This window comes from Rhodamnia argentea, chromosome 2 (assembly GCF_020921035.1).
Source record: "Rhodamnia argentea isolate NSW1041297 chromosome 2, ASM2092103v1, whole genome shotgun sequence".
Taxonomy (NCBI): domain Eukaryota; kingdom Viridiplantae; phylum Streptophyta; class Magnoliopsida; order Myrtales; family Myrtaceae; genus Rhodamnia; species Rhodamnia argentea.
In genome coordinates, this window is record NC_063151.1 from 6690993 (window position 1) to 6704133 (window position 13141).

The window sequence follows — 13141 nt, forward strand, 5'->3', positions numbered from 1 at the left end:
ACGAAGAAAGAAAGATAGTTGAATGTTGCCAAAAACTACTCAGTTCGGAAGCAGAACCTTGGACTGCAATGTCACCAACTCTCTCTCTCTCTCTCTGTGGGATGACAGCAGTGAACAGAGAAATTAGGGATGTGGGGTTAAAATCTTTTGATCCGGTCCTGTACTCCTGAAACCGGGACCGGATTGTCCAGACACCGGTTTCAATTTTAAAACTGAGAACTGGACCGCTATCCTCTGGAACCGAGAATTGGACCACCAGTCTAGGCGATTTCCGATTTGATCAATCCTACTTGCTCACCCCTAATTTAGACACCAAATGTCTCGACATTTCCACCAAGAAATGTGAAAATTCAAGATGACATACATTAAGTCGGTCTTGGGACAATGCAAAACGCTAGCCAGTTTATACAAGTTCATCAGTGCGATCATTAAGTCCTCTTAAGTGACATGAGGAAGTCCGAGCATAACGTCTTTGGCTGGGAGGATATGTACTCATCTCTACTTTAGAGCTAGATTCTGAATTTTCTGGAGGGGACTACCACGGACAATGCAAGTTTTCATTCTTCACAAGTAGTAGACGAAATGACACGAGATGTTTTATTAACACAAAGTTCATCTGGAAAAAATGTGCTTACATATTTACAGGTTTCCAAGGTGAAAAAATATTTTGAATTGAACAAAACTCCTGGTAATTGTTGCTTAGAGAAGAGACTAGCCAGAAGCATCAGCTACACATTTCAGTTGAATTCCAGCACCACTTTACCGGGAATTTGCTTTCTATCTTTAGCCTCGTGAGCCTCTCTCACTTGTGTGATTAGGAATGTTTTATCAATGGGTATATGCATCCTCCCGGCTTCAGATAGCCTGCGGATCTCCACTAAACCTTCGGAATCGGCCCTCATGTATGTCCAAAAGTATTCTGCCACCATTAGGACGCAAAACAAAGATGAATATAGTCACGACTGACACATTAACAGGACATGCCTTTCCTCTATAAACCAGGCAGGTTATGTAAAAAGTATACTAGCACAAGGAACAACAATGTAATATGAAAGACAATGGGATTTATTAGATGGACATTGTATACAATGAACCTAGGGGCATGGATTTGAACACAAGAAGAAAACTATCCCAAGCAAGAAATGGAAGAGTTGACAAACAAGACAGGAATATGTGACAGCTAGCAAGTTCAGAAGCTAGTTGATCCACCCACCTGATGATCCTTAATCCCTATACTCAGTATACCAGCTTTTCCTTTCCTTCAATCGATATTTTTACATTGATGAGTTATGCCGATTATACACAACACTCCTAAGCAAAGTCCTATGTTCTTCCTAGTTAAATAATATAGACCAGTCAAGTAACACACAATCGCTTCTAACAATCAAGGAACACAGATAATTAATTTGCAAAATGTATGCAGAAGAATGGGGGAATACATCACAGGCTGAACTTTCCAAGAGATCTCAGCCTACTTTGAAAGCAATTTCTCAAGATTCCTCTAATCTGCGAAGGGCTAGCCCATTCAATAAAGGCTGATTTTGGATCGGGCAAGTTCCAGAGGACTGGCACATGCACAACTCACTGCTATTAGAAAGTATGAACTTCTAGCGCTATTACTTAGTAATGTACCTGGAAAGAACTTATGAGGTTCAAGCTGCCTATTTTGAAACAGAATGGAGATGGGACAGCTGTACTCCATCCATTCGGCTTCAATACAGAAGGAAGAGCAATCCTAAACATTTTTTATATTTTGCAAATATTCTTTCTCCGTATTTTTCTTTATTGACCTCTATCTCAATCTATATATACATCAATTCCTTCAAACAAGTAGATGGTCCAGCAAATTAATTTCAAACAAAGGAAGTGTAAGCTTGCATGGTAACCAGGAAAGTTTGCCACACTTTTTCAAGCAGTACTGGACAAGGCCCCAGATTTACCAAATAAGGCCATATAACTAAGCCATTCCATCTTGAGAGGTTCTTGTAATTTTGAAGAAAAACTAAAGACAAAATTGATCGGACAATAAAAAAGAGTGTTAAGACACAGTAGCAGTAAGGCTCTCCCTACCAAAATAATGTTGAGGGCTATCATTTTGTCTATCTATTATATAGTGTGGAAGGTTCAAGTAGAAAAAAGCATAAACATACCTATTCCATGCGAATAGCGGTACTGAAATTGTTTCTTCAGTAACAATGCTGTAGCTGCAGGGAGCCCAATGGCTATTCCATATCTATCAGCCAATGCTGCTGCCTCCCCCTGCAACAGAGTTCGAGAGAAATTTGAACTCGCAAAACTCTGCAAGAGGAAACCATGCAACTTTGCTTTATCCTACCTGGAGTGTCATATAGTGTCCACCTCTCTTCAAAAAATTAATGCCTATTCTCTCGGTCTCTGATCTACCTATAGTATCTAAAACCGCGTCAAACTTCCCCTTTATTGCCAATTCGATGTCCTGTCAAGCAATAACAATCATTTCTTTAAAGAGGAGAGAAAGCAGACACCTTGATTGCTATCAGAAAGTTCAATGCGAAAGTATATTTCTCTTGTAATAGGCATGGAACTTCCTTATTTCTATGTGCAAAATGGTTTTTTTCTTGGCCAACCATGTCATGAAATAGTAAAAGAAAACACACAGAATGAATAAATAGATGATCAACAGAGAAAGGTGCCCACATACGAATTAGCTTCCACGGTCAAGTAGTCTTGAGATGTTTTACCATATAAATGATTTTCTCCACTATAATATCTGAAAACACAGAAAATAAAATAACAACCAATGACATACCTCGGTTGTGTAGTCAACAGCCTGCTCAGCGCCAGCTGCCAGAGCTCGATCAAGGCTTTGACTGCCACAAGTTGTTACAACTTGGCACCCATTAGCCACTGCAAGCTGGATTGCTGCAAAACCTACTGCTCCTCCACCACCAATAACTAGCACCCTTTGCCTACCAAAAGGAAACAACAAGGCACTCTTAGACCGTTTGCCTACCAAAATGACAACAAAGCAACTCTTTAACAGGAAGAGAGTTGCATTAAAAGCTATAAATTCATATGCTATACTCTGTTCCACCAAGTTGATCAAAATAGATAAGTTACTACAAGATCATTTATTAGCATGAATAATTTGAGTACAACCACACACATAGCTCAAAATAGAAAGCTTATTGGAATTCCCAAGGGGAAATGAATTGGTTTCACTGGGACAGAATATGTTAAATAACTCGAATCTTTCCATCACATGCCAGGAAAATCGAACAAACTCTGAAATATAATCATCTTGGACCATATTTCAAAGACAATCCAGTTGTGTCCCATGCACCTTCCTTCTTAATTAAGTTGAAAGCTTTCCAGAAACTTTTTCCAGAAACTATGTGAAGATGGGCCATGTAGAGCAAACCACAAAAAGAACATCAACTAGAGAAAGGTCAAGACACGGCATCGGGCAATTGGAAGCAAACCGATTCAGAACGTACCCTTCACTTATCCTAGCAGTACTTTTTAAAGCTCTCCATGCAGTCAGTGCAGCAAAAGGGATGGTGGACGCTTCCTATAAGATGTGAGGTTTCCGATGTCATTTTCCAACGTTAGCTAATATGCACAACGCCAAAGAGCACTACAGTAAAAATACACAATTGCAAGACCAATACAAGCGTAAAAAACACTTAAAACTTTATAAAAGAACTCAACGCCCACCTCATGTGTAATTGACTTTGGTTTTTGAGTAAGTTCATCTTCTGACAATATTGCATAGTCAGTGTAAGTACCCCTAACAGCAGTAGGATGCAATGCACCAAAAACTTCTTGGCCTAGAGTGAAAGACCGAACTGAAGCTCCAACTGCTGCTACCTCTCCACTGATATCACGACCCAAAATGAGAGGTAGAAGTGGTTCAAATATTGAGCGACCGTAACCAGAACGCATCTGCAATCAAAATGAGTTATGAATGTAACACAACAACTGTGCACCGTGGAAAAAATTCCAAAACAAATCGAGACTCAAGTCACTGAACAATACATGGTACAACCAATTTAACAGCTAACATGCTAAGCAACCATGCCTTTTCACGCATACCGATGAAGCGGTTTGCAAGAGAACACCCATCATATCAAACTAATTAAATTATGTGCCTTTCCAAGGAAACATCAATCGTATCGAACAAGTTAATTATGTACCTTGCACTACTAAGTAAAGTATCAAACCAAAGCTCATCGTCTAACTGACCTCAATCCATGCCGAACAAAATTCCGCATGCAGTAGCAATACACTACACCATCCTATCCAGCATTACCAATCACAACATTCAATACTGGCTGCAACCCGAGAAAGCTAAGCATTTCAAGTTCACTTCTGTTTCAAGGCAGATTCAGCAACTAAGTCCTAGTTTGAATTTGCACAAGAGTTCGCCGAACAGCTAAAGAAAAAGCGATGTTCAATTGTATCACATAACCTCTTGACGACCAAAAAAAAAAAGTAACCAAATGATAGTAAAACCGAACTTTAATCGAGAGAAAGCAGCTCAGTAACTCACCCTAGTATCGAGCGGATTGATGGACACAGCGCGAGCGCGAACGAGGACCTCATTCTGCTTAAGATCAGGGACCTCGACATTGTCGCGGAGCTCCAACACCTCCGGCCCGCCGAACCGCGGCAACAACACCGCTCTGCAACTGGTGGTGATGGGCCTAGAAGGCGGACGAGGAAGCGATCCTTCGCCGACGCATTTGCAATGGAGGATTCCGTCTGCTAGAGCGGTGATCCTACGGTTGTTCTTAACTCTGCGAGACTGCAAGAATCTCATGGCGTGTTCCTCAATCGATTGAGGGAGTCGGAGAGCATGAAAATGAGGAAGGAGGCGATGGTGGCTGCGAACTTCGAAAGGCGGTTCATACCATCCGGGTCGGGACCCGAAACGGTCCGTTGAGCCTTTTTGTGGGGAATTGTTGCAGTACGTGGACAGCTCCGCGTCCGCATTGCGACGACGGCGAGTTAACTCAGAAAATTTTCCCCTCGCACCAAAGTTAAACCTCGTTTTTTTCTTTTTTCTTTTTTGTTCTGATCGGGAAGTTAAGCCTTGTTAAAGAGTAATTTAGGCTGCATATAATAACCATTATGTTCCGAAAAATTGATTCTGATTAAAATGACTTTTTTTTATTTTGTTCCTGAATGAGTTTTAAAGAATCAGAACGCATTTAATAGACTAAGTACACATAACAACATTTTAGGGTTAGGATATAAAAAAAACCTAGGGCTAGCCACCGGTCTGTGTCAGCCCAGCACACGTGGGCCAGGTTAAATAGTGGGTTTGTGGCCAGCGGGCCCGGCGAATTCGTAAGCTAAAAATCCAATAGTTTGCAAGAACCGACCTAGAATTCTCAACGTCATTAGTCCGACCCTTTGTAGAAACTATCCGTAATATTACGAACTTACAAAATGAATCTATTTATATAATGAAAAGCAAAGTTCGGCGTTCTCTGATTCTTTCTACCATGGCTCGTGACCCTTCTGACGCCACTTGCATATGACTGCCAAAGATCTAGAAGTAATTATCTGGGAACATGATTAGCACCAGATGTACAAATTCTTGTCAACATAGAGATCGACCACGATCGACAAGCTGAAGGCCACCGGCAGAATGATCACTAGCTTACCAAAGAGTTCCAAGAGTATTGCTGCTATCCACAGAAAAGAAAGGACAAAAAGAAAAGGAAAAGCTTCTTTCGTGGGCGATGACAAAAGACCTATTTTAGTTCCGGCTCTTGGTCAGCAGAGCCAGCAGGAGTGGCGCTGCTAACCGCAGCAGCACTGGGAGGAATGTTAGGACTTCCGGTCTGGATTATGCTGCCTGCTTCAGGAGTAGCTTTTCTTTCCACGTTGGCGGCTCCGGTAACTGATGGCACGCTTTCGCATGAAACAGGGGTCATGGGAGATGCGCATGTCACTTGCTGCTTTTGCGGCATTTCAGCAGAACTGACAGTTCGAGGGGTCAAACCAGTTGATGAGTCTATGCCAGTTTTTGGCTGGTCTGCAGAGGCCGAATCAGTCGCATGCAGCTGCTGCAGCCTGTAGTCAGTTTCAGGCCGCCGGCACACCTTTCTTAAAGGCACGATTTCCTGATATATAGGACAAAGTAAGTTGTCAGAAACACGAAAGATCTCCTTCTCAGTCCCTCTCAACTATTACTGTATACTGAATCATCAAGTAACACATGATTGACAACATAAGTCCATACTCTCGAGCAATTTATTACGATTAAAAACTTACCTCAGAGCCATCAGTGTCTAAATAGGTCTTGTCATAGTTAACTTATTCCAGAAGAGTGGAAACAAAAACATCATAGACATTTATGTTTCTCATGGACGTACACTGTTAAGCTGTCACAATCTCTTGATGAGCAGCCTAAAGTATATACACGATGGTATGGTTCAAATCTCATGGTTGAAGACTAACAAGATGACCTTTCTTTTGTTACTATAAGATGCAAATTTATTCATAGGGAAAACTGTTTATTTCAATCAGAAATATACAATAAGAGGTAAAATAAACCGACAGGACAACAGTTCCAATGACAATCAATGAGGGTGGTTATTTTTCTATCCTAGAAACAACTAGAGACAAATTATAAATCCATGGTTGTCTAAGCAGAATTTCATTGAGGAAAATAAAGCATCATTGCATAATCTTTTTTTTGCCACTTGGCTGAAATAGACTCTTACCTCTGATTCATCATGGTCATAACGCACCAAAAATCGACATCGACAACCTCTTACGTCATGCCTTCGTCTTTGCGCATCAAGGACATGAGCATCAAAGTACAGTGCCTGATCTTTACCTTCCTGAAACATCAATCAAAAGTTTCCAGGACATTTATTAACAACCAAATTCTTTTGTCCTTCAAAAACAAGCAATACAACAAACAGAGCGTTTATTGAGATACCTGAAAACAGAGTATGAGATCTCCCGGAAGTACAGCAACACATTCCGATGATTCACAAGGGAGAGAGCGCATCCTGACATGCTTACGAATATTAATCCACTCATCCTCCTCAGCTCCAAAACCAGAAAATCTTACCAGTACTTCCTGGAAAAAGCTTCCAAAGTTTACCACACCAGAATATAAAGAAAGAAGCAGAAAAGCAAGTTAATGCGATTCGAGACACTGGAGCAGCAAAATTACCGGGTCACCACTCTCCAAATTCCTGTGCGCCAAAAAGGTCGACACATCATACCTGGGGAAAAGCGACCAATTACAAACAAAACACTAAAGAAGGGGATATGATAGAAGAACAAGCAACCAAGAAAGCACTAAAAACGAAGTACATAGAATTGTAGATCTTAAAAACTATAAATACCAACCATGCACCATCCCTCGCTGACTTAGCTTCAAACTCCATAGTATTATCCGAAGCAGCCCTTCCTGCACTTGGTGGAACTGGCTAAAAAATGAGACAACTAGATTTCAAAGTGCCTTTAAATTATGGAACAAAGGTTGAGAAGATGAAACTATTATCCTTTTTTATCATGTCTAGTGTAATTAGTTCCCCGGATCATGAAACAACATATGGGTGCAGACTACCCATAAAATTGATCAGCCTCCTTCACAAAGCATATTCATGGAAAGCACCAACTAAATGCATTCCATTTTTTTTTTTTTTGGGTAAAAAAATGCATTCCATTTGAATAGGCAACTAATGTTAGGCGAAGGGGTGGTACTTCAAAGACAGTTTGTGGCATCCCCAGACACAAGGTTTAGACTATAAAGTAGACTGCAATGTAATATGGCAACATACTGGTCCATCCTGAAACATGCCAAGCCTACCTCTATTGTTTCATAAATAGATTCCAGAGTGCTCAGAATAAATGATAGCACAACTATCAGTGGCAACCATCAAAATGTGTTATTTCAATTAGCCATGTTTGAAGAGAATAACGAGACAAAAGGAGTGATAAAACAATAGACTCTTTGGCAAACTTTGTAAAACTTGCCGTATGGGAAGAGGAGTATCAGAGAACCCATCTTTACAGTAGAATAATATTTTTCGGATTACGTCTTATCCTGGTCTTTACGGTCGCAACAAACTGGCTGATAACACCCAACTATCACTATCGGAGGACCAATTTATCAGCTCGTCGAATTATCTAAATGAATGGATCAAGCCTTTAGGAAGAAGAAAGCAGTTAAAGAAACGGCCCACTTTAGAAATATCAATCAATGCAATTGACTTAGGAATAGTAAGAGGGACACATTATGCTTATCATCCGTATTTACAAATACTTTAAACAGCACATCAACGTCTCAATTCATAAAGTCCTACCGGTTGGAGCAGGCATAGGTGCAGAAACTGGAGCAGCCATAGGTTGCATGACATTCCTCACTGGAATCGAGTCATCCCGAGTAAAAGGAGAAACATTTAACTTTCCAGGAACCTTACTTGTTTTTGCCCTGATTGAATACCGTTTATTCTGGAACCAATTCCAGACCTACACACAGAATAAAGAACAACAGTGGTAAAACCACACTATAATCCAATGACTTGAAAGTGCAATTCTTACTTGCTTCATCTGCACAGCTAACCCTTTCCGTTCGGGCGCATTACTGCATAAAATAAGAAGCGCTCTGAGTTCCAACTGCAGTTAACAGAGAAGAACTAATCATCCAAAAATGAATTCTAAAAAGGGACATACCTAAACTTCTCTGCAAGAGCTACAAGAACTTCCCGTGCTGGCATGGTATTGTTGTGTTGTTGTAAAATAGCTTCCATCTCAATAACCTTGACGAAGAATGCTATTACATTAGCGGAATTTTCAAACTCCAGAAAAAAAGCTACAAGGAAACCAATTGATTCCACAACGATTGGATGAAGATTCTTCAACTGCAAATTGGCAATGCTCAATTTAATCAAACAGCTGCCCCTGTTCTGGACATCCTAATGCCTTACGTGTTTAGACAAAAATCTGGCCAAGTAATGGCACTTGTGGAAAGTTAAAAAAATGGACACAAATAGGGGCTAACAGAAGCTAACCATCCCTTCCAAGAATTGTATCATGCAGAAGCGAAATTCTCCTAGAGAGAGCCATGCATAAATAGCCAGGCCATGGGGAACTACATGTCCTTTTCTTTTGTTTTTGGGCCACTGCAATATATCCTATGTCCACACGTCCATATTATGTTACTGTATGGTCTTTATATAGATTAACCATTCACAAATTGACCAGTGAAGAGTAATAAAAAGGCTGATCTAACTATATGAATCTAGCCTGTTACAGATTTCCAGGTGGAGCCAAACCGGCTGTCCTGCCCCATAATTACAGCAAAAAGAAAGCTTACATTTACTTAGTTCCCCAGCATCGAAGCCAAACTGCAAAATGGATCACCCTATGTCTACAAATGCTAAAAATCAAAGGACCTCGTCAATCGAAACTTGCTTATGTTGCTCTCTGTAGAATGAATTCCCTTCACAGATTTCAAACATCTAAATCCAACAAAGTTAAAGAACAACAACGATAATGAAAAGCAAAAATTACAAAAAAACCCCTGAAATGGTGCTTGTTTCTTAAAGTAAACCCAGACTTGACTTTGTTCCAAAATACCCGTAAACTCAATCCATTAATTAAATAACCCCTGGAGCTTATTGCCACTGAAAATAATGGTCGACCAATGACCACATGCTTGTCATGCGCACTATTTGCGGCTCTTAAAGGGGCATGTTAATTGGAAAAAACACATTTCTTCCATGCGACTCACGTGGGCATGAAAAACGTTAAAAAGTCCCCAAATTCGCCCCAACTTTCCAAATCAGAATGAAATGGCTAGCAGTTCTCGAGCACAGATTGAATAATTGGAGATGGATGATCACTGCAATTGGGTGAAGAGTTGCAATGAGAATGTTGCGGACTGAAGTGAAGCTAGCCAGGCTCTTTCTTGCATGCGAGAAGTGAGGGCAAGGTCAATTGAGGGTTTTATGGTAATGGTAAGGCTTAAAATATGCGTGCACTTGTTCATAAACCAGCCATTATTTCCACGACAATGAGCTCAGACATTATAAGGTAAAAGTGATCAAGAATTTTGGAACGAAGTCAGATCTGGGGAAACATTAATAAACGGGGCGCTGCTTTAGGGGCTATTAGGCCAAATTGATCAAGTTCAGGAGCAAGTTTGATAAACATGCACCACTTCATGGGATTCGGAATTTTCCTTAATAATCATAACGCAAGGAAGACTCAACACGGATCATCGTAAGCTTGAACTTTCCATCAAGAGCAAATCTTTCAGGAACGTATAGCTAAACGAAGAAATCCCAGTTCAGTATCAGGATAATGATGCAGATATTCCTCATCAAAACAATTATTGCGAGCCGCTGTAGTCCAGCATTGCATATGACACACCAATCATCGTCGCTTGAGAAGGAAAAAAGGGGCGCGTTCATTGAAATTATACTCTAAAAGGAGAAACAACAATAGGGTAGACAAATCCACAGGACTCTCCATATAAATTCAACTCAAGAACAGCGACTAGCGTAAAATTAAAATATGTAATATCAACCCCGTCGTGCCCAGATGTACAAAAATTGAAATTAACGGGGGCGGAAGCAAGAACAGGCAAAGAAGAGAAAGGAGAAACGGAGTTCGCGAAATCAGTTACCTCAGGAGGCGTGAAACGAAAAGCAGGGCCACCATTGCTGGGAGGTCTTCCCATGGCGAAGAAAGCCGAGGAAGATAAAGAGCAGCCAAGAGACCTCACTCACGATGATGCATGTGCGCTCGATTTCATCTGAAGTGAGGTGCTTCTCCTTCACGTGAAGCTGGGAGAGACGGGAACACACCGATTTCCCTTCTTTTTTTTTTTCGTTTTTCCAAGGGTAGAATCCTACACATGGGAGGAGGGAGACGATGAGCGGGACAATGGGCCTTGGGGATTCGGCCCGTTTCAAGACACTGTTCGTCTTGTAACGTCAGCCCATTAATAGGTTTCGACCCAAGGCCCGTGAAGAGGTTTGATGCCATTATCATCTAAGTTTTTTCGCATTACATTCCGCAACTTGACCTTCGTAATGACAATTCGACTCCCATCTTTTCTCTCACTCCTCGTGCGCGACTTAAATTTAGATGAGAAGACACCGATGTGTTGCCCGATGAAAAAATTGCAATTGATGGCCAACACAAAATACTGGCCGAAAGATGGTTCATCAACTGAAAACAAGGTCTTCCCTCAGTGCAAATATCAGGATAATGGTTGTCGATCGCCTAAAAAAAAGTTTCTCATACGTTCATTTTGTAAAATGTGACCGAAAGACCATTCATCACATAACAGCTTTCGACTACCTAAAGTTCAAGATCGTACATCGACATTTTGTGCAAATGTCATGAAACCACTTAAAAGTGTAATATCGTATACCTACACTTGTCGAAATCTTACGGACAAATAACCATCGACCGTGACCATTTTTGGGTTTTCTAATAGACAATGAGACTGAAATGCCATCATTGGTATCCACATTCTATGGTACCACAATTTTCGCCTCCACTAACTGGTCTATTCCTCGATGGAGATCTAACTACTTGTCTCCAAACTTAAAAAAGGGAAATGCATTTGAAAGATGGTATTCAATTCATCAATTGAACTTGTGTTCCATAAATATTCGTCTTGAAAATCTTTTGTTCTTGGCCCATCGAGCCCATCCCCTTCGATGGGCCGGCAGGCTTCGCGAGAAAGGTAGGCGAACGGGGCTGGGCTCAAGTGAAGAGAGGCCGAGGCCCAACAACAAATTTCACGTGGGATTGGGAAAGATTGAGATGGGATGGCGGTAATGGTGGTGTAGGTGAGGGTCAACGTCCCGAAACCAGAAGAGAACCAACCCCGTTCATTTGTCCTTCGGTGGGGGATAAGGATAAAAAAGGGAATGAGAATCTGATCCTTCATTCGTCACCTTGAGTTCAAGCTTAAACTCACGAGCTCCGAAATTCGAAAAAAAAATAATAATAATAAAATGATGATTAGGTGGCCAATTCGCATCACTTGGTCATGAATTAAAATTGGTTCCTAACACTCTGCAACGTGGTAACCAGCTATGCTTGCCCATGAATTTGTTTATCTTTGTTTTTATTCGACATAAGCATTAATGAAGACTTAGAGATTGTCAATTATACAATTATTCTTTTTTTGGTTACAAAGTGACACGAACACGCTATGAGTAGATGAATTACTTAGGAAAAACTGTCTAAAAATATTACTAAACTTATTGTACCGCGGCCTCCTAGACTTTTTAATCGTGCCAATTAAGTTCTAAACCTTTTAACAATTTTCTAGTTCGGTCATAAATCTTTTGATATATATATTTTTTTAATGTACTCCTTTCAGTCAATTATCAAAATAATAGATTTATAACTGAATTAATAAAACTTTAAATGTTTATGATTAAATTGATTGAAATTGAAGTTAGTTACTTCAAATAGTCTTATGTCCCGATTGCATTACAAGGTCGCAATTGAACGGATCGAGCAAATCTGGGGATACCGAGAGAGCAAATTGAGGGTGATGAGAATTGATAAATCGTCAAAATGTTTAAAACTAAATTGGCATAATATAAATGTTTATGATTGAATTGATCTCCGTACAATAGGTTTAAGACTTTTTATGGAATTATCCCAAATTACTACTCATGAGATATTCCACTCGGCTTTTAGGCTATAAAGGAAGAAAACCAAATGTGAGCAAATATTGAAATTTCAATTGGTTGTGCTTGGTAACATATCGTCATGAAATCAATTTTGAGGATATTTTCCTCAATTTGAAATATTTGTATGTAGAATTCTTTCCTTGATTTTTGGAATTATTCTTTCCTTGATTTGAGGAATCACTTTCGTCTTCATTTTGTGATTATGTATCTATTTAAACTCATAATTTACATCAATAGTAGAAGGACAAGGAAAATAAAAAATTCAAAAGTTTCTTTTACTTCTTTATGGTATCAAAACTCTGCGTAATAGCATTTACGTGATCCCGTTGCTTCTTCCTCATGGCTCATTCAACTAATCTTGAAGCTACTGGCAATGTTAATGCATAAGCTACTAGCTCCATTAATGCCTTAGTTCGGTCCCCACCTATTGTGATTTCGAACATTTTTAGCCTCATCCCAATCAA

General features: G+C 40.1%; 2 protein-coding genes across 5 annotated transcripts; both read right to left on the reverse strand.

The window, feature by feature from the left end:
• Positions 1-711: 711 nt before the first annotated feature.
• On the reverse strand, positions 712-4980 carry LOC115755034 (reticulon-4-interacting protein 1, mitochondrial). The gene is made up of 7 exons (XM_030694274.2): positions 4532-4980; positions 3697-3924; positions 3477-3550; positions 2789-2948; positions 2336-2455; positions 2151-2259; positions 712-919 (listed from the first exon to the last, which is right to left on the reverse strand). Exons 1-7 carry the CDS (start codon positions 4799-4801, stop codon positions 738-740), a joined length of 1143 nt encoding a protein of 380 aa, XP_030550134.2. The 5' UTR covers positions 4802-4980; the 3' UTR covers positions 712-737.
• A 557-nt stretch (positions 4981-5537) lies between these two features.
• On the reverse strand, positions 5538-10847 carry LOC115755035 (protein SAWADEE HOMEODOMAIN HOMOLOG 2). 4 transcript variants are annotated; one of them, XM_030694277.2, is made up of 10 exons: positions 10643-10847; positions 8940-8973; positions 8686-8771; positions 8554-8596; positions 8316-8481; positions 7357-7417; positions 7178-7229; positions 6938-7081; positions 6717-6836; positions 5538-6113 (listed from the first exon to the last, which is right to left on the reverse strand). In XM_030694277.2, exons 1-10 carry the CDS (start codon positions 10675-10677, stop codon positions 5742-5744), a joined length of 1113 nt encoding a protein of 370 aa, XP_030550137.2. In that variant the 5' UTR covers positions 10678-10847; the 3' UTR covers positions 5538-5741. The 4 variants fall into 4 exon arrangements, with proteins under 4 accessions (XP_030550137.2, XP_030550135.2, XP_030550138.1 ...); XM_030694275.2 differs by having other exon boundaries at positions 7357-7432; XM_030694278.2 differs by lacking the exon at positions 8940-8973.
• Between the last annotated feature and the right edge of the window lie 2294 nt (positions 10848-13141).